Raw genomic sequence first — 27,510 nt, forward strand, 5'->3', positions numbered from 1 at the left:
AAATTAATCCCATATAGTTCCCTAATTTACCTTGGTAAAGAAAGTTCATTGTTGACTCTCTCCGCTGTCTCAGACTACGACATCTTAAACTTGTATCGGCCACAGTAGCTTCTCTAAAGGGAGGGGTGAGCGGGAGAACGAACCATTGGGTGAGATTCAAAATCCCATCATTAGATGCCGCTAAAATGTACACAGTGCACCTTTAAATATAAACAGCAGTATCGGTTTTGACAGTATCCAGGTAGACAAAGAATAAAGAATAACTATAGTATAGGATTATAGCAGCATCAAGACACATAATAAATGTCAGTGGCCAAGATTTATAGTAGCAACGGCCTTTGCGGTAACAGTAGCAGTAACGACAGCAGCCGTTAACAGAGAGTCAATGTAAGAATGTCTTTTCATCTCCCCAGGGCTGGCTCAAGTCTTTGGCCTGAATACACTGAGACCTAGAGGGCTGCCATCCAAACACCAGTCCCTGGCCACGCTACAAACAGAGGCCTTGGCCACTCTCCAAGACCTCAAGACAAGAGATCCAGCAGTGTGTGTGTGTGTGTGTGTGTGGGTGAGAGAGAGAGAGAGAGAGAAAGACACACTGGACCGGATGGCTTGGTGAAAGACCACAGAGTCAGAATCCGGACATCGACTCCTTCAGAGTGGGTTAAGACAGAGAATGAAAGGCTCTTCCTGAACGGGCCAGACTGAGGTTTGGGTTCCTAACTGTGTGTTTATTCTCTATTTGAGTGTTTAGGGTGTGACACGGTCAATATATCATTCTGTTTAACCATGCGCATGCTTCATTGTAGTCCCAATGACTGCATATGTGTGTGTATACGTACATATATCTGGTCGTTGGCAAAGCGCTTCTGCATCTCGTAGAGCAGGCTGCTGTCCGTGAGTTCACTGAGGGATGCAAGGTCATCATTAGGAGCGGGAGGCATCAGTTTCACCTTGAACACAAAACACATAGCTTCTTATGAATTCGGAAATACACAAATGATTTAATATTAAATTCTCTTTTGTGGTCCACATAAACAAATCATCAACATTTAAATACAAAGTAAGTACATTTAATGTGCATTTTTTGGTCAGCTGTTAAGCCTACTTTAATAAGTATCCTGGTTTGTGTATGATTTATGAGAGCATGTTATTTTAAAGAAAATTATTGTTTTAAGAATCATTAATCAAAAATGTATGCTTTTTTCAACCTCTGAAACTTTATTTGGACATACACATACGTTTCGCTATAAGCTCGCACAGCACTGCAGGCATGAGAGTAATGGGGATGATTTTCCTTGTTTCTTCAGAGGTCAGGGGTCACTTTCAGGGTGAGTGGGGTCAGTGTGTGCAATGGGATAGATTACTAAAGGTCTCTACACTCAAACTATGACTGATTCTACTTGCTGCTCTCCAATAGCACAGGACTTTCTTAAATGCATTCATTAACAACCTGTCATGGTGAGACAGGATTTAAGTGTATTAGATGTTACTCATTTCTCTTTATTACTCCTCAGGAACAAGACAAATCACTCTGGATGTGCAAGATCAGTACAAAATGCAATTGCTTTAAGTTAACGTATAGGATCGGTGTTGTGCTGTACATGTAAGTACGTCACTGCGTTTCGTTAAAAGAGCTTCCATGATCTATAGTGCTTTATTTCAAAAGAATGACCATAATATGTACTCTAGAATTCGTAAACATTCTTTAAAAGGACAGTTTTCATCAGAGAAGTTCCCAAGCCTCTTCTGACCTGCTCAAGTTTTCCTGCAGCACTGGGATACGGTCCGTCCAGCCCGTTATCAAGTGAAGGCTGCTGCGTCAGTGCTCCTCCTGAGTCCCTGAACATGGCCTCCTTCTCCAACAAACTGTCCCTCCTAGAGATGGGTAAAGCTATAGTAGACCTGAAAAACCAAAACAAAATGAAGAAAAGACTGTCATGGTGGCACAGAACCTGCATCTAGTACATTAGGTGTGTTTGAACAATGATTAATGCAGCTTGGAGGTGGCATAAATGCATTTAGGTTGTAATTACTATACCTTAAACTATAAAAACAAAAGCAATTGTTGAATCATTTATTTAAACAATTTGTTCAAAACGGCTGTAACGGACTATAAATGGGCTACTGAATCTTTTACTTGATTTGCTTTAAATCGCTGATTCGTTCAGTGTCAAAACACCACTGTGTGTTTCTCTGAGCTTATAAATAGTTTACGTATTGAGCCTTTGTATTGTACTGACATCTGGGGAAAAACCTTTAACAATCTGCAATTCTAACATGCAATAATTGGACAGAATACGTTTTCATACTGGAGCATTAGCTTGAATTTTGAAACATTATATTCACTTTGGTGGCATTTTTTCCCCTCAAGCCCAGATTTTTCCTTTTAATATACACCTACTAGTCTAAGTAAGCGTTTTCAGCCTGAATGCCAGTCTAAATTTGCCAACCATTTCTTCCTCATGTCTAAATTCACTAAAATCTACAGAGTTCGAATCTACGGACAGACACCAGATTCTCTGAAGCATAAATGAACTACTGCACATACAGTTTCTTTACAGGCAGGCTGCTGTCCTGGTTGGCCTCTGTGCAGTGCTCTTCTGATTGTGGAGGCAGAGCCGAGGGATCTGTCTGTCTCTGTACCCAGAATTCCTCTGCTCTCATCAGCATCTCTGCAATCCGCTCACTAGCAGCTATGTCTGTAAAAAAAAAAAAACAGTGGGTCAATGTATAAATCAACTTACTGCAAGTCAGAAGTGTTGTTCAGAAGATTGTTCGGTTGTACACATTTATAGACCAAATTTCTTTTTTCCAAGGAAAGAAAGAAACATTTGGTTAGAAAGATAACTTTATTTAAACTTCAATTTTTGGCTAAGCTGTTCTTTTTCATAAAGAAGGCAAACAGTTCCATCTCGACCAAAATATGACAATTATTAGTGACTACAGACAGCATTTGTCATATAATTTTGGGCTATGATTTTCCCTGGGGCCCAATCGATTTACTCCATCATTCCCTCTGTAGCTCAGCCCCTGCTGTCTCTCACATGGATGTGGCCACATTGTGATGGGCATCGAGCCCTGCTGCAGATTGATCCATCTGTGCTCAGACTGGGGGACGGGAGGAGGATAATCCGTCCTCCATTAAAAGGAGCCATAAGGGACATCCTTTTGTCTTTCTTACCAAAAAAAGAGTGACACCCAAGAGAACGATCCTCCAGTCACACACATTCTCTTGAAAAGTCAGATATATACATTGCTCTCTAAAGAGATTTTAAGTGAAAAGAAAGGATTCGCTTTTCATCCTCTCTGTGCTCTGTGTTTCATCCCAGACATCCTTGAGTTAAGCCAGAGTCTTAGAATGAGCTATTGATTAGCGTCTGAGACATGGAGAGGAGGAAGAGCGAGACTGCAGAGAGTCGGGAGGTTTAGCACGAGGTGACGCTCCTGCAAGCCATGCAGCACAGCGGCGGAATGAAATATTACCTTATTTTATTAATCTACACTTTGCTTACTGTTTGAAAAAAACTAAACCTTAACATCCTTAAGGTACTTGAAGCTAAACTGCAGATACGGGACTAAATGACAAATCTTGATTCTTGAATTAAGTTTATTTTTCTGATGCCATCTGATGTTTTATTCTTGCTATTTTTTTTAAGGTTTATGCTCGAAACAACAACAAACTATTTACTAATACGTTTTTTCTTCTTTTTTATTGCAAACGGTGTTTTTAAATAGCAGCCCTAAAGGCATATCTGTCAGAAAACAGACAATTTAATTACGAACACCAGAGAAAAACAGAAAATGTTTATTTTACAAACCAGGAAAATGTGAGATGAGTAAACGTCGCTGCCAAATCAGTTAATTTCAATATTGAAACACAGACAATGACATATTAATGACACAAAACTTTTTTTGCAGGTAAATCATAAATCAACTACGTGGGACGTCTGAAATGTTGTCACAGCAGATCCTTTGTATTTTTGTATTTTTTTAAACAGCAAAACTCATTCCTGTATTTCCCTTTAAATCTCTTGGCTTCAATTAGCTGTGACAGTAGTTGTTACATTAGCCATCCAGAGCCACGGGCCAGTGGAAGAAGTTTCACAGACATCAGCAGAGAAGAAATGAAACCAAATGAATCTGCCCAGCTATGAAATATTCACACCCGACAGAAAGCTCTAGAGAGGTAGAACAGTCTAACACATTTAAAAGCAGTGGCACAAGTGTGTTACATATCCCTAACAACTCTGGTTGAGGCTTTATTCTATGTGAAAATCACAGAGAAGGACTATATGTTCTGTAATATTAGAATTAGCAGATTCTGCAGCTCTTTGGTAGATTTTAGATAGCTTGATGTAGCAATAAATATAAATATTTAAGTATTTGTAGTACTCATCAATGCCATGAAAACAAACAAAAAAACATAATTACATTACATTATTTTAAGAACCTATTCTCACTATTAGATAGTTGCTTAATAGCATTCATATTACTAGCATATAGGCTGGTTAAACCAAATAATAATTCATTATTGTGCATGACCATATTATACATTTTTATATAATAATATAATATACCATTATACAATTTAAAATGTATTATTAAGTGTCAAAAAATTAAGTAAACTCACAAGGTTATGAGTAATGAGTTATGAATGGAATTATTGCCCCTTTTTTGAAAAGCTTTGCGGTGCAACATAACCAGCTCCTTTTAGATATCAACTCCGGCCACTGAAAACAACGTATGGGTTGACCACTAGTGTGTGTTTGTACCTGAGGGCTTGTCCTGGTTGCAGTTCAGGAGAGAAGGATCTGCTTTGTGCTTCAACAGCTGGCTCACGATTTGGGTCTGTAGGGACACAAGCGCACGCACGCATCTTGAGAGGAACTCAAAGAGAATATTAAAAGATGTAGGTCACATATTAAAGACGTCTGCATCCATCAGCTCCGAGTCTAATCTACAACATCAGCTGCCAGATCAGCTCAGCTCCTGCCTCCAGCAGCAAACATATGCTAACAGCTTACATTCACAGCCTCAGCACTGTGTTCATTAGCTTCAGCCTGCACACGGAGACGCACGTATTTATCTGCATTTGTTTACTTGTCTTTTTAATTCTGTTACTGTGCCACCGCTTGCACACAGACAGGCACTGTGTGTGACTGTGTGCATGCTACGTATGACGAGAAAGCATGGTTTGATGTATTATGCATGCGCGCGCGTGTGTGTGTGTGTGTCCAAGGCCAAAATTAACTCCAAACAGCTTTAGGGAGTAAATACAACAGAATAATTTGCCAGATGGCAGACTTCATGAGAAATGGCAATATCACAAGATATAAGCTAAAGTGTGTAATTTAATGTTAAATATATATCTCAACTCATAAAAAAGATATATAAACATAACGTAGTTTATAAGATTGAGAGATTTCAGTAAAGATTACTGGGTTCTTTAATTATAGCTAGACATGTATTGTAATTAATTTATCCATTCAAACAATATTATAGGTTTAATCTGCATTTATTGTCTTTAACTATCTATTCATCCAAGCATCCATCAATCTATCTATCATCCATATATATATATATATATATATATATATATATATATATATATATATATATATATATATATATATATCCATCCATCTCCATCTGTCCATAACACAACTTTTAAATAGTTTTTAGCCAATTTTAGCAAAGATTACTGGGATTTTTAATCATAGCTGAAATTTGTATACATTTTAATGATTTATAATTTATTCTAATTAATTCATCCATTCAAACAATATCCTAGCTTTGTATTTGTTATATATATTTGTATTTATTCGGTTAATTATTATGGGTTTTCTATCCATCCATATCTATCAATTCTTCTATCTATAAAACAACAACAACTGTCGTCTGAAAAAAACTGCGCTGCTTGTTTGAGAAGCAGAAAAGCCTGAAGATCAGGAGAAACGGTCAATCAGACACATGCTTTGCCAGCTTTCTTCGTGGCTTTCTCGTAATATAATCAAAGGTGTTACATCAACAAGAGTGTGCCATCGTCTCACAGTGGCTTTTAAAAATCTTTTGTTTAAAAACAGGCCGCCCACCACGTCGGCTGGTAAATATCACATATTTACTCACCGCTGACAAATAAACGTGCATTTGATTGGTGGTGGGTGTAAAACTGTGCTCCGACCCGGTTTACAGTGCTCTCCGGTGTTTACCGCACGCACCGTGCGATGTTTCCAGCTGTTAAGGTGGTGTATGTCGAAGCTCAATCTGAAGTGAACCTCTGCGCCTGCAGCGTGGCAGATCTGCTGAGTCACACAACCATCTGCAGTGCTAATGACTGGCTCAGTGTGTCTGTCTGTCTGTATGTTCAAGAGAGTTTCTGCCCGGCTGCAATGAATTATAGATGCGGGCAGAGAAAACATCTCTCTACGTGTGTTTATTATTTGCGAGTGTGTGCGTGTGTGGGTGTGCGAGACTACAGATCAAACACTAGTCGCTGCAATCTCAGCCGACCCTTCGCTAACAAATACTAATTACATTTGGTATTTAACACAATTCTTTTTGGACAAGTGCCATGATGATATCGCTGTACTGTTTGAAGTACATTGAGAACGCAGAATGATATACTGAAAATAGGAACCATTCAGTACCGTGATATTGCATTTATGATTACTATAATGTCATACCCACCATGTCAGCAATATAGTATAGTCTTGCACTCTCTCTTTCTTGCACTGTCTCTTTTCCACCAAAATTTTGATTTAAAAGTAACTGCCCATAATAATAAATACTATAATCTGCTGCCAAAATATTGCATTCAATACAGTTTAGGGTCACTAATATTTTTTGTGTCTTGTGCTCAATAAAACATTATTTCGATCAAAAGTACTGTAAAAAACAGTAAAGCTACACACACATTTTAATGTATTCCTTTTTTTTTTTATTTTATTATATATATTTATATATATATATATATATATATATATATATATATATATATATATATATATATATATATATATATATATATATGTATATATATATATATGTATATGTATATATATATATATATATATGTATATATATATATATATATATATATATATATATATATATATATATGTATATATATATATATATATATATATATATATATATATATATATATATATATATATATATATATATATATTATTTTATGTTATATTTTGTTTTTTTTTTTTCTTTTTTTTACCTTTTATTTTCATCTATTACACATCAGGGCTCTGAAGATTCGGCTCCAGCACCATGTTAGTAAAGAATGGATGATGAAAAGAAAAGCTAAAGCATACACCGGGCTGTACACAAACAAACTACAAACCTGAACATCAGAAAGGAAAGAGGAGGGAAAAGAGAAAACAGAAAGGTGTGTATGTAGGCAACAGTATCCTGAGGGACAAAAAGAACAAAGGAGAGGAAAGAGGAAAAAATTCTCTTCATCAGCAACCTGAAACATTATCAAATATTTGACCATGTCAGCAGGTTCGTCCTTTCCTCTAGAAATCAATCTCCTCTAGTGCAAGTGCTGTTATTCAACTCATATAAAACACATTAGTACTCCATATGATCCTCAGAGCTCCAGTCCATCTGGCTGAGAATTGGTAAGATCAATGCAACGCTGAAGCGTCATTAATCAGAAACAGGAAGGCAGGGTGAATTAATGAACTGCACTAGGTCTACAATAACTCTAATATCAATACATTCCACTGAGCGTGAACAGAAATCTGATAAAAATGGCTAAACGCAAAAGGCATAGGAAATGTAGCATATTACACTAAAGCAAATTCAAATGATGTTTTGTCCAGGTCAGCAAGTAGTACAGAGGTAAACAGAACTATGAAAATAAAACCTTTGTTCATTTATATGACACTATGGATTAACATAATATGTATTTATTTTACATTATAAAGTCAGAATTACTCCAAGAGACAGCTTGGCATGTAAATACTTTAAATAATTAGATTTAGGAAATCAATTCCAACAATAAAAGGAAATTCAATTAAGCTTTTTAAATTCAATTTAAATTAACGCATCTGAATGAACTTATAAATGAATTTCATTTATTTACATTTATTACTACAAATTAAATTTATTTTACGTTTGTTTACTTTGGATTAATTACTGCATAAACATTATATTAATTTGCAGTGCTATTTTTTAAAAGAAAAATAAATTTTACATCAAATACAATTTTACATGACATTAAATTTGAGAGGTTTGGCATGGAAATAAATTTCTAAAATACCTGAAGAAAAAAAAATCATATATTATGATTGCAAAAGTTGCAAAGCCCTGGTTTAGTCTGTATTTAATTGCGATCTCAATGTCATTATCCATCATGAACTCACGTGTAACGCCATGTAATGATATGTACCTGCCCATATTTGGCAGCCAGGTGTAATGGTGTCCAGAAGCTGTTGTCAGACACCTGGACGTCCGCCCCGCTCTCCAGCAGCATAGACACCACCTCCTTATAACCGCTGGCACTGGCGATGTGTAGCTGCAAACACAGACGCACACGTCACACGTGATGCTCCATTTGGCCAAAAGCCTTCTGATTTAAATCGCCATCTGTACACATTACACAGACTGTACTGTATTTAGAGATCGGCCAGCCGTTACACATTTTGGGGTGGATGTATTTTCTCACCAGCGTGACCCCGTCATCATTTTGTTGATTGACGCTGCCCCCGCTGCTGACCAGCTGCCTCACGTCAGACAACATGGTGCACGAGCGCTGGGTCTTCATCTGGTGCATAGAGCTCATGTCCACTCCTGACAAACACGCAGACAGGTGAAGAAGTCAGAAGCAGATGATTGACAGAAGGAGATGATTGAGGAAAGAAGTGTCACGACGGGGCTGTTCAAATCATCTCCACTTGCAAATAGCGCTCTATTAGACAAGCATCAGATCAGCAGTTACAGAAGATGTGGAGCAGGCAGTCCTGAGATAGTGGGAGTCTTGACTCTGATGATAAACGAGCTTAGTGACAGCAGCCCAGAGAAGTGTGTCTGTTTCGCTGGAGCTCACTGATTGATTCGCAGGCTAAAGTAACTCTTACTGAACCCAGCACGTGAGCTGACAGAATGGGTCACAGTTAACAACGACACGGCTTACCAAACAAGTAAATACAATTTTAAGGTTTCATTTGAACCATGTGAGACTAAAGATTGGAGTAATGATGCTGAAATATATATTTATAATAATAATAATAATATAATATATGAGTTTAAAATATATTCAAACAGGAAACAATTTTAAATGCTAATGATACGGCATGTCACAACATACAACAGTTCTACCGCATTTTTGACCAAATAAAGGTAAAAGAAACATTCCTTCCAAAAAATGATTATGAATAACCATTATGAATAAATGAATAATCAAGCAATCAAATAACCGATAAAACTGGTGAAAAAAGAACCGACCGAATGAAGGATCCTACCATTCTCCTCCAGGTGTCTGATGAGGATGTAGCTGGTTTCCGTCCCCTCCGTGGCGTAGTCGAGTGGGATGTTCCCGTTCACATCCTGCAGCAGCACGTTGACTCCAGCCTTCAGACGAGTTGAGATGGAGAAGAGAGGAGAGGAGAGGGGGAAGACGCAAGTGAGATAAAGCAAAACAAGACGTAAACAAATGGAGTCCCTCTTGCCCCATTCATCAGTCTGCAATCGATGATAAACTACGGCCAATTATCACACTTTCCCAGCATTCCCCAGGCACCCGAGCTCAGGGATGAGCTACATTAACAGAAAATAGTGCGTTAACTAACTCATTAAGATAGGGGCAGGTTAATAGGGTCTCGGGTTCGGTGTCGAGCGTTTGGGTGGCAGCGGTAATGTGATTTATGAGCGTCTGGTCTCTAGAGACTCCAGACCGTGATAAGACTCTGGATAAGCAGAAAATCATGACGCAGGGTTACGCATGAATACCTACATGAACACAATCAGAAAAAACTAGACAGGGGTCATCGAATAAACTAGATGACGTATCAGACAAGAACACAGCCAGAAACAAAACTGCTATACAACTCAGATACTGTAACAGTTATACTGACATTGAGGAAATCAGGAAAAAACATGTGCAGATCTGTACCGAGATATTAAAAAATGTAAATAAATACATATACATACAAACATTATATACACACACACACACACACACACACATTCTAATAGTAACACTAATAGAACATTTAAATTAAATTAAATTAAATAATATTTTAACTGACTAAATAATATCTCATATTCTTGAGATAATTTAAATAAATAAACGAAAATAAATTCAGCATTTAAGAATGTCAGTCTTATTCTACTGGGAAAATTGCACAAATATCTGAAATATAAGAAATACATAAAAAATACCACAGGTCTGTTAAATGTTTTAAATACATAAATATAAGTGTCACTAATGCAGGTAAAAACACTTTTTATTTGCTGTGTTTAATAAAAAAAAAAATCCAAACACCTCATTAAGGCACTAAACTGAGACGGGAGGAAGGCATTAAAAAATTAAAACATAAAACCGAACTTCAGGAAATCACCAAATGAAATTTACAGCTATCTCTCATTATGGCCTGTGTGTAATAAAAGCTGCAAATGGCACGTCTCCATCTGACTGGCTGGAGCACAAAGGCATTGTGACAAATCTGCAGCTTATTGTCTCTTTTCCCAGCATGCATTTTAAATCCAGCCATCAGCACATTCAGACTGCGGAGGTTGTGTCAATCACGCGCTGAGGTTAGGGGTAGGTTAATGAATGTATTAATTAACATTAACAATCAGCAGCTGCTTTGTCTGCATTTATGAGCGATGACTTTTTGGGACACACCCCCACAAAACACACACTCAATGCTCCAGAGAGCGCTGACGGATCTGACAGTGTGCCACAGGAGTGTGTCATGACCTCCTCCCTGAGATCTCATGCTGCAGGAATCACAACACTCCTGACGCAATACACCACCGGGGATACATGAGGATATGGGGTGTGTGTGTGTGCGCGTGTGTTTGTATTGGTGGAGATCCATCGATCCGTCTGGCGTGGAGCTGTTATTGAACGAGATAGGAACGGGTAAAGCAGGAGTGTGTGTCAATTGATTATGGGGTCAGCGTGAAGGAGATGGAGGTCTGATAAGGACCTCTCGTACTGAGAGAAAAGCTGATGAAGATGTCAGCATCACATCCTCTGATCGACAAACTGCACTGTGTCCTCCGTGACACGCAGAGAGTCCTGAATACCAAACAATCAACACACATTTACAAGCTTGCCCTTTACAAACTAAATTCTTCACATGTGAGAACTAAATAATATAAAATAATATAAATCAGATTCAGAATTTGCCAAGTGTGTTTAGCAATTTGTGTTGGTGACCGGAGCTTCGAATGCAGAAAAAAAACATAGACACACACACAAAGGTAAGGTGATCAAATAAAATATAACACTAATAATAAAGAGAGTAGACAACAAATAAATAATGGAGATGATGAAAGATCCAAGCAGAGGTGTAAAAAGTACTAAAAAATTACAAAAAAATTACTCAGCAAACGTATTTGGCCAAAAACATACTTGAGTAAAAGTAAAAAAAGTACAAGTCTGAATGTTACTGAAGGATTAAAAAAATGGAAGTCCTTTTTTTTTCTGACAGACATACAGAAGTTTTGTTAAAGGGAGAAAACGAAACAAAATGCACACAATGCACAAACAAATGGCACAGGCAATATATCAACATATATCTAGTGCAGCAATCACAATTAAATGAAAATCAAACAGAAAGTCATACAACTCCTATTCATGAAGCGAATTATCACTTTTAATAACAATGTGATGCAGAGGTTTAAAAATATTCCAAGCGGGATGCAAGAATGGGCTGAATTAATGAGGAGAGTCATATAATTAAAATACTCTGAAAGGTCTTTTTTTTTGTTGTCGTCCACATCAAGGATAATTAATATTTTTTAATCTGGGCTTTTTCTCAGCAAATATGTTAACAGTACAAGTAGCAAATTTAAATTGTACTTAAATAAAGTAAATTAAATTACTCAAGCATTTTACACCTCTGCCTCCAAGTGCAAGCTTTATTAAAACACAGAATGGTAAACAGGCAGGGTTGAAACACCAGCAAACACTAATATCCAGGGCCGAACAGAAGAGTATTTCAAAACAAGCAAATGGTCAGGGCGGGCAGCAAAACATTCACAAAACACAAGGCAACAGTCCAAGGTTGAAATCCAAGAGAGCTAAGTAACAAAGAAAAAACTATGTAAGAAAAACAAGGCAAAGACAATGACCATGAAACAAGACTCTAGCAAAAACTAGGAAAACGCTTGGTAGAGTCTGCAACCATGGCGGAGCAGGCAGTTCATGGGCGACCCCCTTGACCGTGACAGGAGCGACAGAGCGTAAGTTCAGGGGAGGTCTCTGTGGCCGTGGCCAGACAGACCCTGGGTTCCAAAGTGGGCAGCACCACCATGGGAGGTTCTACAGTCAAGGCCGGAGGTTCTGAAGGACCAGCTGGTAAACTCATGGACAGAAGAGGACTCAGAAGAGCAGTGCGCAGCCCACGCACTCAAGATGGCAATCGCCATTATAGAAGGTGGCAGGACCTCTATGATAGCAGGGTTTGAGAGCGTTGATGTCACCGGGATGCTTGCAGCTCTCACTGACACCAGAGGTGGGCAAACATTTGGGTCCAGACCCAAGCTCCGTATTCACAGAAGCTTGGATACTACACGCTTATGTTCCTGGCTTTTTTTTTTTAGTCGTTATTAATCCTGACATGACACGTGATATGATAATAACTGAAATCGTACATACAGTTGCTGATTGTACCTCCTGTGTGCCTGTTTGGTTATGTTCCTGGCTATGTTCAGTCATTATCAATCCCCCTTTGATATGATATATGCTATGATATTATAATAGATTTCATTAAATAACCATTTAAAATTTGGGGGCAGTAATATTCGTTTTTTTAAATAAGCGTCTTGTGTTCATCAAGGCTGCATTTATTTGATGAATGAACCCAAGCCTGTGTGGTAATCCACGCATGCTGTAACTAAAAGACTGGTCATCATAAAGCATAAAAATGTCATATAGCGTCATAGCTTTTCAGTAGACTCATTTGAGGGCAGCACATGGAGTTAACAGGCTGACCTCCTTGACTCTTTCAACCATTCTTGTGTTACGGTGAATATACCCTGACAGAAACGTCTTCAAATTACCGGCAGTCTTTCATGGTGTAAGTGTTAACATGCAGCGGCGCAGGAGATGTGTGTGCGACTTTCACCAAGTTTCCCATTTCATCCATTCAACCCTCTTTCCCCATCACTTCCTTTTTCATTCACTTTCATTGTACTGCAAGCAAGGTCACAAGTAGGAGCCGAGGGATCTGCACACACACACACACACACACACACACACACACACACACACACACACACACACACTTTTAGTAAAGTTCAGCTCAGGTGTGCTTCAAAGAGCACGGTAACTGAACCTGACAGTACAGAGGACTGCAGAGACAGAAGGGGCGAATCAACAAAAGAGAAACGGATGAAACTTCTTCCTGAGGAAAGTGAAAAACAACAGTGACTGCATCAGGAAACAAGGACAATCACGTAACATAATTACATCTAATCTACATGATGATGGCTGCCTGCGTCCCATTACAGGGCTTTGAGCACAGGCTTAATTGCCTTTGTTAAATTTAATCTGTTATGATAATAGGCTAATAGCAATGAAAGTAAATGAGAACGCAGTTCACTTTCTTACTAATATGGCAAACTTCAGAACATCTGCATGGTTCACTGCCGTGGATTCATTGTTCAACACCTTTAACCTTTTTAAAACTACTCAAAGGACTCTTGCACCGAAAACGGTATTGTGACAACCTTTCCACCACTTAAATTGCAACAGTTTTTTTACCCTCTCACTGACCCTTACAACGCTTCTACACAAACTCCCTTACGATTGAACTACATGTCAAATGTGTACAGGTGCAGTGACACTGAATGTTGTTTTGTGAATTTTCACAGAAAATTCAGCCGTGTGAAAGATTCAAAATCTAGCTATGTGAAAGATTTCACCGCATACATTTTGCAAAGGGCTTTTGATGGCCATTCAGATTCATGAGCAAAAGAATGCTTTGCATTGCACTTTGTGATAATTTTTATTTATTTTTTTGGCATTGTAGCTCATGTTGATGGTTTACATAGATTGGGAAGAGAACAATTTTAGGGCCCTAAAAAAATCAGTTTTATTTTTTAGCCAAAATTGTTTTGTTTTTGTTTGTTTGTTTTTTCTTCCCAGTTTTCTTTCTCTGGATTTCTTAAGTCTGTTTTTCTGTTTATTCAAAAATTAACAAAACTAATTAAATATGTTTTTGCATTCTTCAAATTCAGTTTAATTTTTAAATAAATGTTAATAATCTAAAGCACCTCTAATTGTTTTTATTAAAAGTTATTATTATTATTATTATTGTTATTGTTATTATTATTATTATTATTATTATTATTATTATTATTATTATAGGCTTTTAAAATCAGAAATACTGTGTATTTACATTTTTCAGATAAATAAATTCTAGTAAAAAAATTTTCCTGGAAAATAGTAATTTTATAATTGGTGGTAATCCTATCATTACGTTAGTATATTTCTTCATTTTAAAATAAATTTTTATTTTGACAGGTTGTTGTGAAGACCTTTAAGTTTCTCTTTTAATAAGATATGACAATAGTTTATTTAATTTTTTTTCTCAAAAGAAACAGCAAAATGTTAAATGAAGTGACTCTCAGAGTAGTTCTAGAGATTATGTTCATGTGTTCATAATTTCTAATATTTTTGCGGAAAAGGCTAAAAACACTGAGCATCACGCAAGCTTCAGTAAGTGTGAAGTAAATGAAACCGTGTGTCGGTGTTATTCACACAGAGACATGCGGAATATGCAAGATTTATATTTATATCTTTGCAGTTTAATTTTCACAGATTCCATATCGCATTTTGATTTAAGTGTGCTGACCTACTTTTGATTTATTCCACGACATTCCACATTATTTTTCTGACTGGAATCTATGATTCTATCCACATTTTCTGCATCACAGAAATCATAGTGCCCTACAAACATAGTTGATTAAAAGCACATCCTATGTGGTGTGTGACATCCGGAAAACTGACAAAATCTACATCAAATACATGTAAAGAGGTAACTGATGGAAAATTACCCATAACTGAAGATATTTTTTTTTCAAAACATTACCAGTAAATAAAATACTAAGAATTATAAAGCCATGTCTGTTTGGTTGGAAAAGCAAGAAGGAAAATCCTTTTTTCCATGACGTCAATTTAATATAGGTTTGTTTCTTCGAGAAGTAATCCTCATGGGAAATGACTAAGCTAATGAACCCTTACCTAATGCATTTCTTACCTAAATTAAATGAAGACTAGTCTGGAATTGGCAGCCTAACATAGTACCTCCTAAATCCTGACTCTGACTAATCCAAAAAAATAGGTCGTTATGGTCCACTTTTGGAAGCAGCATGCAGTAAAATATGGAGGAAGGAAAGAGAGAGGCAGAGAGAGATACCGCTAGCCTGGAGTCTGAGTGTGTGTGGGAGACTGACCTAAAGCACTGCATATTGCACAGCAGAGATAAAAGCATTAACAGCAGAGACAACACAGCACAACATGGGACAAAAAATGAAATACAAAACAGTTTGCATTATAAAACCCGCATTTTAGTGAAGGAAATGTGGTTTCAAGTTTCAGAAACCTGAGAAGAACACACTCCTGTCACCCCCAACAAAAAAAAAATTTCACCCCCAACAAAAAAAAAAATCAAAAGAAAAAAAGTTATGTTTTGCATAATGCAATTTTATTTTATTTTGTATTATTATTTTTTTTTAACGTGACATGATATATACCTTTATTATTCTATAACACTTTATTTTAAGGATCTATTTTCACCACTAAAGTGCCCCTGTTATGGGTTATGAAATGGCTTTTGGGAATAACATGCAAGGTCGAAAAACACATTCATTTCCTTATGACATGCATTCATTTTTTTACGACTCCCAAACGATTCACTCAAAGATTCATTTTTCCAATCCCCTCTTCTGTGTGTCGCTAATCTGCTGTGACTGGTCTTATTTTCATTTCATCTTGCTCGTAATGCCCGGTAAAAAATTTGAGCTTTCGTTTTGAGCACAGCATTGCCAAAGATTCAGATTTTGCGGATTCATAAGGGTTTTCGTTCAATAATGAAAAAATGGTCGCGATGCAACAAATATGAATTGTTCTATAAACAGTTTTAATATTCCTACGAAAAACAGAATGTATCTGTGAGCTGAATAACTGGGAAACACATTTTGAGATTCTTCCTAATGACTGACTTGTGGAAGATATGACTGCATGTACTGCAACTGATATTAAATGGAGCAAAAGACACAGCAAGACCGCTGAAAAGTAATACGGAGATTGAAAAATTTGTAACCATAGCAACGGAGACAACCCTTTCTCTAGAGGGGTGACTCACCCGCAGGCAGAGAAACAGAGAAAAAGAGGTTAAAGGGGTTTGCTTGAGGAGAATCCTTGTTTTTTTTTTTCTTATGTCAATAACATTCCAGAGCCAAACAAGCTGTGTTAATTCACAATTTCTGACACACAGCTAACCAAATAACCAGATGTCAGTCAGGCTTAAGGTTGTCAATCAAACTATAGAACTGTACAGACACATGCTGCTTACTGAAAGTTTAAGTATCTTTATGCTGTGTGTATTAAAGTCACAAATGGCATTTGAATAGTTATGATGGTAAACACTGAATATTCCAGGTAATTCATAATTGTCAAAATGTAAATATCAAGAAAATGCAGCCACAATTTTGATTGCACAGATTATTTCCTTGTTTGTCATCAGTGGAAAAAGATGATCAGTCTGCTGTGTGTTTCATGTATCAGAGATATTATAGTTAACAAAACTAAAATTAAAATAAGGTAATATAACAATAGCATTAATTAAAAATAGAAACAAACAAACAAAAAAATCAAATACCTTTTACCCTAATTTATTTTAACAAAATAGTTATTAAATCTTTATAGTTAAAATAAAAAACAAATTAAATATTAATAAAAACTATAATAGTAATGACAACATAACAGAACCGCTGTTTACTTCATATTTTGTGCATTATCAATACTGTGAAAATAACAAACGCAGTATAACAAATGCTAAGAGTACAATCATTTATGTACACTCTCACGCTTTATTTTTCAAAGATAAATACTATGTGCTTTCAGAGTAAACAGAAGGCTTGTGCATCAGACCAGAAAAGAGGCTGCGGTACACTGAATTTAGAGTGTACTGTGGAAGGTCTGTTTTATAAAGAGGTAAGGCCGTGGCCACTATTAAAGGGATCTTCAGAGTGAGAGGATCACGTCTTCATGCTGTTAATTAAGTCTTTACGTTATCTCTGCACACGCTGCCTTGCATACTTCTATGCAAATGAGGCCTACTTTTAGAAATATTCATTCATACAGTGGCGTGCCGTGCACACAAACACGTTAAAGCTGTTGTGAGTACTATCAAACAGAATGCTTCAAAGTGCAGTGGCACAGTTCATATGCAGATGCTTGAACACTTTTACACAAACAAAGAAACAAACAGACACAAACTGGGAGATGATGTAGCTGGATCAAATGCAGTAATGCATTTTCCTATTCTGCCAAACACAAATGCCCAAATATTAACATTGTAAGAGGCCATTCTACTATACTGCTTTCCCACTGTTCTTCTAAGTAAATCATTTGTTAGTGAGATGGGTTTTGCAGTCTTATGGATGACAAAACATCCTAAAAAATGGCAAAAATGTGGGCTTGTCTTTTCAAACATTATGTAATTGTTTACTCATGCATTAATTTGTTCATTCTCCAAGTGGTTCTACTTTGAAAACTGTCTCCCAAGGTAAAACTTCGTATTGTGATTATATTTTGCACTTTCTTTATTTGCTAACTTACTGTGCCGTTTATTTACTTATTTAATGTATCATTCATTTATTCACTCATTCGTTCATTCATTCATATGCATGTATTTATTTATTGTACGCAAGACCTCTCCAAGTGGGTTCCACTTTGAAAATCTCTTTGTTTATGCCTCTCTGGCTTTTCTTTGCAGTGGCCTTGGACATCACACTGACACCTGCGGGTGTGGATATATGAATGTTAAATTAAAATGTTCCAAGCCTTTATGACTTACTTTCTTCTGTTGGAAAAAAGATATTCTGAAAGTCATTGGGGTCCAAACAAAATCACTTTATACTTTATACTATAATCTTGATTGTTTTCTTACACTGTTATGGTGGGAGACATATGGGGTTTGAGCCTATACATAATCTGAATGAAGATGCTCAGGTGGGTGGATTAACCTCACCGTATTAAACTGCATATGAAGATTGGTTGACCAGTGGCATTACAGATAATATTTCAGTGGCGATACAAACTGAACTAGATCTCTGCATCGAGTCTGAAAGTTATTATGTAAAACTGGCTCTGTGTGTATATGTGTCTGTAGTAGCAATAATAGTAGTAGTAGTAGTAGTAGTAGTAGTAGTAGTAGTAGTAGTAAATGTATTTTTGGCCAGTATTCCTAAAGGAACTCTATGATTGAAGCAAGCTGGCAGGCGCACATGGTTTGCTGCTTCACGCTCTAGTGAAAATCAGGTCGAAAGTGGTCTGGAGTCAGACACGCACTGAAAAGTAGAGCAGGCAAAGCTGGTGTCTCCACAGCGCACGTTCAGAATAACAATAACCAGACCACAGTTTTCTTCGATATTTTAGAGCGCATTTCTTGCCAGCGATACAAAGATTGTGATCTGTGCTTTCACCTGAGGTCTAGAAGCCGGAAACGTGGCAGCATGTGTGATGCGTGAGCTGGCAGAGCTTTCATTTTCTTCTGATAATAATGAAATGATTCAGTCATCAATACGAAGGGATGAAGGAGCTCGCTGGATGAGGAACAGCTTGTGTTGGAATCATTGTAAATGGATTTGGATTGAAGGGGGCGAATATCTTCCCCTGGTGTGTTCCTTTTTAGATTCTCTTCAGAGATAAACACACTGATTCATAGTCTGTTTACACCCCAAGGCTTCTAATTTGTGGAGGATATGCTGTTCAATGACAAATTAATGGCATAAATCTCCTTTTCCCCACTATTTCTCCAAGTCAGTTATAGATTCTATTAAGTTGCCCTGTTTTCCTGCAGTGCATCATAGCAGTGTTTAAAGCCGATTTCCAATCGCATTCTTCAATTACGTTGTCGTTGGGGAATCCGAGGGAGGCAGTGCACGACTCTACAGCCTGCTGATTTTACAGCCTTTCCAATTCTACGAAAACATCCAACAAGTCTGATACCATCAGTGACTGTCAAACTTTTTCCTCTCGAATGCAAAGCCACATATCACAAACATGATTTATAATGATTATTTTTACGGTTCACAGAGGGAGCCCTACGTCGGGCGCCACATTTGTGACAAAGTTTGAGAGAAATGTCACAAGCAGCCATTCACTCTCACTCTTCCAAGTTTCATTTAATGAATATGACTCAAACATTCGTGGCCTATCGATGCCCGTAGCAAACAGGATACATCTGCATGCTGTGCTGCACTGGAGCCAATGAGCAGAAATAATCTTGAGCTTCTTCTCTCCACTCTAACACTAGGAGAAGAAATTCTCCTTAGGAAAGATGCTCTTTGAAGTCACAGTGCTAAAAATAACCCAGATATCCCTGCTACTTTGAGCTTCCACTGACACGCACACGAAGTGAGCTTTTGCCTGGCACAACAGTGTGAAGAACAACAGTGACACACTTGTGTCTTAACTGTCTGTGAAACCACGGGGGTGTCAGTATGAGTGTTCTGGTTAAAGCTGCACGATATATCAGAATAAAACCTAAAGCACGATATAGCAGAGTTTCATAGCAGCTTGGTTTATGGTAAATGTTGCGCCGCAAACTCAGTGTCTGCATTTGGGAATGCAATGTGAATCTGTTTCTAACAAAAATAAGCTGTAGAGGTCTGCTGCAGTTTTCTGCCAAAATAAAACATACAAAAAAAGAATAGAGGCAATTAAGAAATTAAGATATTGAATATTAACACTGGTGTATTTTAAAAGTGTGTATATACACACACACAGTACACAGTATTGCATAGTAATAGATTTCTTACTATGTTTAATATAGTTATGTAATAATTAAAAAAGCACACCACAAAAGGATGGTTTGTAGTCAAAATGACTGAAGAACTTTAAGAATTTAAGACTTTTCAGAAAAAGATTATGCAGCTGCATTTTACCTACAAAACGTAAAAAAAAAAAAATATTTTGCCTCAAACACTTTGCGTGTATTATTATATATTATATACAATATAGAATTATTATTTTCAGAATTATTATAAATAGCCCAAAAAATATAAATGTCACCTTTTTTTCCTCCTCTCTCTGGAGTGTATGATTTCAGGCTCCAAATATTATGATATATGAAAATATTTATTTCTAACATTCGATTTTCAGGATTCTTCAATCAATAGGCCAAATTTTAGAAGTAAAATTGTTGTAAATGGTAATTTACGTCATCTTACAGTTTAAAGTGAATAAGGAAAAAGTTTAAAGTGAAAAAGTTTAAAGGAGAGTTCATCCAAAAGTTACAATTCTGTCATTAATCACCCTCATGGCATTCTAAACCTTGTAAAATCTTCTTTCATCTTCAGAACACGCATTAAGATATTTTGCATGAAATCCGAATGCACATTAACTATTATAACAATGGTCTGACTAGGTTTCTGGGCGTTGAATTTGCCCTCTATGCAGGTGAGAAAGATCTTGAAATTCATTGAGAATATCTTTATTTCCATTCCAAAGATGAACGTAGGTCTTAGGCGTTTGGAAGAACATGAGGCAAGTAATTAATGACAGAATTCTCATTTTTAGGACAACTAAACCTTTAAGAAACAATGCATGTTTATCAATTTAAAAAAATTATAAAAGTCTGTTACAGGAATACTCAAGACATTCTATCAGGGTAAGTTAAATCACCTGTGTTTGTTTGTGGTAAAGGCAGTGAACTGACATGCTTCATGCTGACTGAACACCTCCTGTCTAAAGACGCAGGGAAATCCTGATCCTGCCTGGATCTGGCAGCACTGCTGAGGATTACGTTCAACTGATCTGGCATGTCCGACATATGACAGAACTTTCCTCTAAGCTGTCTTAGCCGGATTCCCTCCTGCAGGAGATACGTGCACGTTCAATTCAATTCACATTTATTTCTATGGCACTTTTCATAATATATAATGTTTCAAAGCAGCTTTACAGAAAAACACATGTCCCAAATGTAACAGTCAAGAAGCGTAAGTGACTGCATCAAAAAATCCAGCAATGATGTTTCTGAACTATGAGGTATGTGCAACTTTACCAATCTCTCACTGGAACTCAACATTCATGCGACTTTGAAATTTGAGTTATGATTCACCCACGTTCATGCCGTTTTATATCTGTATAAATAGCTCTTCTTCCATAGAGAAACAAACTTTTAAATATTTCCTTGCCACTCTATGCCACTCTTTGTTTGCCAATTACAAAGGCTGTCAGGAAAGATGGATATATCTTCCCTCCCCTACATCTATGTGTTACTCAAATGCACCTGGAAACACACACACACCCATCAAGGTTGGTCAAAGGTGTGGTGTGTCGACTCAAGGAGCTTATTAAATTCTCAATACACTGGTGGAAGAGTGCAGAGAGGCAGGCAGTCATGTTTTTCATCTCCTCATTTTATTCTTTTTTTCATCCTTCAGCACATAAACCTCTTAATCGTATTAAAGAGAGGTGTCACAGATGACACAGTTAAAAAGAAATAACAAGACTTCTCCTGAAAACCCAGTTAAAACACTTGACAAGAGCAGATTTCTTTCCAATGTTGGCCAAAATAGTCAGCAATTCTATTTTAGCTGTTAATATGTTAGCTACAGCGATGTTTCCCTAATTACAATTTAAAAATCATTAATATTTTTGCCACATTTTTCCAGAATACAGACTACTATACTATAAGTGAAATTTGTCAGTTATTAAGTTCACTAGCATCACAGATTATCTCAAATCTAATGTGCAGGTGTATCTCAATAAATTAGAATGTTGTGGAAAAGTTCATTTATTTCAGTAATTCAACTGAAATTGTTAAACCTTTGTATTAAATAAATTCAGTGCACATAGACTGGTTTTAGTAGTTTAAGTTTTTGGTTCTTTTAATTGTGATGATGTTGGCTCATATTTAACAAATATTTTCAATTCCAATCAGCTGATCAGCTCAAAACACCTGCAAAGTTTTTCCGAGTCTTCAAAACGGTCTCTCAGGTTTACTAGGCTACACAATCATAGGAAAGAGTGCTGATCTGACAGTTGTCCAGAAGACAATCATTGACTGAGCCTTACGAACCTTACAAGGATTGTCAAGCAAAATCGATTCAAGAATTTGAGTGAACTTCACAAGGAAGGTACTGAGGCTGGGGTCAAGGCATCAAAAGCCACCACACACAGACGTGTCAAAGAATTTGGCTACAGTTGTCGTATTCCTCTTGTTAAGCCACTTCTAAACCACAAACTACATCAGAGGTTTCTTGCCTTGTCTGAAGAAAGGGTGGAGAAGCTCATATCTCAAGCTGCTTGAAGTCCAGTGTTAAGTTTCCACAGTCCGTGTTGATTTGGGGTGCAATATTATCTGCTAGTGTTGGTGCATTGTGTTTTTTTGAAAACCAACGTCACCATGCCCCTTTACCAAGAAATTCTGGAGCACTGCATGCTTCTTTCTGCTGACCAGCTTTTGAAGATGCTGATTTAATTTTCCAGCAGGATTTGGCACCTGCACACACTACCAAAAGCACCAAAAGTTGGTTAAATGACCATGGTGTTGGTGTGCTTGACTGGCCAACAAATTCACCAGACCTGAACCCCACAGAGAATCCATAAAGTATTGTCAAGAGGAAAATGAGAACAATGAAAAAATGCAGATGAGCAGTAACCTAATTTTCTGAAGATGCAGGTACTGTGGCTTAACCGGCTTAACTTTAGTGGGTAACCAGTCTATGACAAGCTGCCCGCACCACATAAGAAGCATTGTTTTTTCTCATTGTGATGGATGATCAGGGGAATTTTGGAATATTTATATTTATATTTCTTTGAAACAGGAAGCCATGACTGATTATTTCATGTTTATAATCACCCTGGAGTGCTCAAAAGTGTAAATATGAATGGGAATATCCTTCAGAGATATTTTACAAAAAAAATTCTCGGGATGCCAAGAATTGCGTTGAGAAGAGTATTTGAGGAAAAACATTTCTTTCATAATGAAAGGTTGGATTTTTGTGATTTTTTAAAATAAAAGGATCGGAAGGATAATCCAGATTCATTTTCACAGCCTTCTTTGATCATATTTAACAAAGGTGTCGATATTTTTGCCCATGACTGTACAAAACTCGCACTTTGATTTGGTGTCTGTGTTTGTGTAGTATTTCTCACCAGAAGCAGCAGCAGCACCATATCTGCGTGATCACAGGCACAGGCCACATGCAGGGCAGTCCAGAGGTCTTCATCCTGCAGGTTGACATTCAGTCCTTTCTCTATCAAAATCTCTGCTGCGAACACATTGTCATGGCGGGCGCACTGCAGAGACAAAAGCATTCCAAAATACAGACAAATAGCTGAGGAAAAACACAACTTCTTGCATTCACTAAAGTCATAACGAAAAAAAAAAAAAAAAAATCATCAAATACACATGGTTAGGTTTTAATATCTAATGGTATGAAATCCATATATTTATGTAGCCTAATACTTTTTGCACCCACAGTAGTTTTAGGAAATATATTTAATTGAATGTTAAATGCCTCAAACTTAAATCATTTTGCCCAATAACAAACTTCCAGAGTGCTTTAATGAATGACTGCATTAACTTTATTCAGACATTATTTAACTAATCTACTGCGCATTTAAATTAGACATTTAAATGTATTAAAAAGATTTAGCTCTTTTCACATTAGATAATTGCATTAATTGCACCGAGGCACAGGTTGATTTCTGTTAGAAGTGCAATAATGAAAATTGTAATTATAAAATAATTTCATACATTGCATTGGATATGAATGGTTGATTTCATATGCAGCACCATAAAAAATGTATTGTTTTGAGTATCTCTGACTCCTAGACAGCACCAAGACTTAATTAAACTGTATCCAATTACTGCTGAAATTGGATTTGTTTCTGTTTAGCTACACTATACCCTGGCGAACCCTTTAAATTTATTTACCTCTCTATGGTCACAAAATTACCAACAAAAAATTGAGTCATCTATCTTGCTTGAGTGTAGCGCTCACACCGGACCGGGTCTATTAAAGTCAGTGTCACTGAATGGTGTCAAATGTTTCCCTGAGTTACAATGAACCAACTAAAGGGACTGTAATGGACACCCACCATTTAGTTGGCAAACAGGCACTGAACAGAAAATATCGGTGTCATAAATAACCAGACATTGTCAAATAAAGGAAAATGAATTAATAATAGCTTCAACCCTCTTAAGCTTTACAAAAATGTTCATATGCTGGCTGTGTAAAGTCTTATTTGACTAGAAACAGTAAGATTGTAAGAGTTTGGATCATTTAGATTTGTATAAATTTGTCTTATTTTAAAACTCCACTACAGTAAAACCCAGTCAGACTGAGGAAACCATTTTTCTATTTAAAAATGTCTAATCAGCATATAAAGGTTCATACAGAACATCCCAGGTGTGGCATGTCGAATCAAAATGTAAAATCAGAAAATGTTATAATATACCTTTAAAATAAGTGTAGACATATTGTAGAGGACCTCAAAGGTAAAGGAACCGAGTTTTGGGACATTGATTTTAAATAGAGACAGATATTCTGCTGAGGACATCACAGACACACTGCATGATGGCTCAAGAGGCAAGGCACATGTAACTGGATTTGTCAGAGCTTGTTCTTATGTTCTTACCAGATGGAGCAGAGATCCTCCTGAGGAAATCACTGTGTTCAGGTCAGCTCCCTCCTTCAGCAGCCTCAGCACTGGAAGAAAAAAAAAAGCAAAGGGGGAATGAATATATTTGCACAATGAACACTTTATCAAATCTCAGCGAACCTCTCAGCACACAAACACATAGTGAGGAGATATGATGAATTGGTAGAATCTCTACAGACACTGGAGTGACATATCGGCTCTGTTCCCAAACCTAGTGTGCTGTGTAACTGTCTACTGCCTACACAGGCACCAACCTTATAAGTCCACATTCTTATAGAAAAGGAACCTCACAAGTGAAGTTATAACACTCTGCACTGACAGAAACAAACTGTGCTACTTAAATGAAGTGCATGAGTTATGTGTTAGCATGTTGCTAAGCTAAGAAACATACCTTGTCAAACTAGTCAAAAAATAAATGAGAATGAGATGAAATGGAACCTCACAAGTGAAATTATAACACTCTACACTGACAGAAACAAATTGTGCTACTTAAATGAAGTGCATGAGTTATGTGTTAGCATGTTGCTAACAAACATATCTTGTCAAACTAGTCAAAAAATAAATGAGAATGAGATATACAAGTGAAATTAAAACTCTACACTGACAGAAACAAATTGTTTACCATTGAGTTATGTGTTAGCATGTTGCTAACAAACATATCTTGTCAAACTAGTCAAAAAATAAATAAAAACCTCCCTGTTTACCATTTCTTGGTCAAATTTCTCATTCTCTACAAACGATACATGAAATGTTGCCTTTAAACAAGGTTTCTCAGAGACAAAGATCAAAATAATACTATATAGCATTTAGTTTACAAGCAAGGTTCAAACTTACAGATTTAGCCACTATTCAGACTATTGACAGACCTTAACTAAATCTCTGTTACAGTGTCTAGTGCACATTGACAGTCTTATCCTGTCTCTCCCTACGGCCCAAACTCAAGTGCACTACATCACACATGGTTAAGCCCCACTGACTTTAATTACTGAGAACATGTCAGACACTTTATACTGATTCCCAACCAAATGCAGCACAAAGAGCACTTCTAGCATGGCATTTAGTGTAAATGAGCACAGTAATAAAGCAAAGGGACTCAAAGTTGATTTCAAATAATGAAATGATGAAAGAATGCAAATACAATCACTCATACAAATGTTGGTAAATTCCTGAGGGAGTTTTCAGCTCCATAGCGTGATAACATAGTAGTCTGGAATTGTGTCTCAAAAATGCTCAGTGTAGAACAAATCTGCTTACACAGAGAAATGAAAGAGGCATGGCAGAGGCCCATATGATCACAGCAGAGATCACTAAATCAAACAGTGAAGAAGAGACAGATGTGCACACAAAAACAACAACAAAAATGTTAGCATCAGCAGGTTAGCCTTCTGAGGATATCTGGCTACCACTCAGGCATATCGAAAAGAATATCTTCTTTCACTGGATCACTAAACCAGAAAGGAACATTTTTATATACATGCACAAAGGAAATAAGACCAAATTTTAATGTAAAGGTCACATATACAATTACAAATACATTTACTATAAAAATTACAGTAATGATAACTATTTTAGCATCTACACTCACACATGCTTGAAATTACATCAGTCTTGGACTTTTTAAAGCCAGTTGGATTCTGACTCTCTTTTGCCATCTCTAGCTGGAAAAAAACATGTTCTGTAAAGGATTCCAAAAATATCACTACTCTACTCTGAGGTGGAAACAAGCTTCCATTTTTGACAGGAATATTTTCTGTGAACAGTCTACAATTCATATGCACTATTCTATGGTACTTTTTGGAAACAATGAAAATGCTGGATATTAAATTCCATTAAATTTTGTTAACTGACTAATAATTATGTAATTATCTGCTAAATAAAATTTTGAATGAGAAAATGCAATGTGCAATTAAATTAGAAACATAAGACTAATGTTACAGGAGTTTAGTATTCGGGAATAAGACTCATGCTTAAATGACAACATTTTATTCTATTTTGGTTTCTGTATTATTTTTAACTGTTTGTAGGATTAACTGTCCCATTATCCTTAGAACCTGTCATAACTATGAAAATATGACTTAAAAAACTACCATAAGTACTAAACTATTTTGTGTTATGGTTTTTAAAATTTAAGTATGACCTGAAAGTAAGTCTGATTTCATTGCAATTAAATTATAATTGTCATTCAAGTAATGAAGGATTTTGAAAGTCTGCCAATAATAGGAGTTGACTACAACTGTAAGGATAACCCTGCTGATATGTAAACAATTAACTATTGAAAATATTAGGATATTTAAAAAGCAATTTAAAAAAATAACAAAATGTAATCAGTTACATTAATAAAGTAACTGAAATAGTTTACCTACTTACTACATTTTAAATAGGATAACTTGCAATCTGTAACTTATTGCATT

At 36.6% G+C, this 27,510-nt stretch overlaps 1 protein-coding gene across 4 annotated transcripts in view; it reads right to left on the reverse strand.

The window, feature by feature from the left end:
* Window positions 1-27,510, reverse strand: part of myo16 (myosin XVI) — a 158,457-nt gene that overhangs the window by 78,192 nt on the left and 52,755 nt on the right. For all 4 annotated transcript variants that reach the window (XM_043249183.1, XM_043249184.1, XM_043249182.1 and 1 more), the window contains exons 3-11: window positions 25,076-25,146; window positions 23,588-23,731; window positions 9,483-9,591; window positions 8,687-8,811; window positions 8,411-8,536; window positions 4,773-4,848; window positions 2,549-2,699; window positions 1,752-1,902; window positions 840-950 (exon numbers count right to left, since the gene is read on the reverse strand). In XM_043249183.1, the coding sequence (XP_043105118.1) occupies window positions 840-950; window positions 1,752-1,902; window positions 2,549-2,699; window positions 4,773-4,848; window positions 8,411-8,536; window positions 8,687-8,811; window positions 9,483-9,591; window positions 23,588-23,731; window positions 25,076-25,146 (1,064 nt within the window). The remainder of the gene's footprint in view (window positions 1-839; window positions 951-1,751; window positions 1,903-2,548; window positions 2,700-4,772; window positions 4,849-8,410; window positions 8,537-8,686; window positions 8,812-9,482; window positions 9,592-23,587; window positions 23,732-25,075; window positions 25,147-27,510) is intronic.

The sequence above is a fragment of the Puntigrus tetrazona genome, chromosome 9 (assembly GCF_018831695.1).
Source record: "Puntigrus tetrazona isolate hp1 chromosome 9, ASM1883169v1, whole genome shotgun sequence".
NCBI lineage: Eukaryota > Metazoa > Chordata > Actinopteri > Cypriniformes > Cyprinidae > Puntigrus > Puntigrus tetrazona.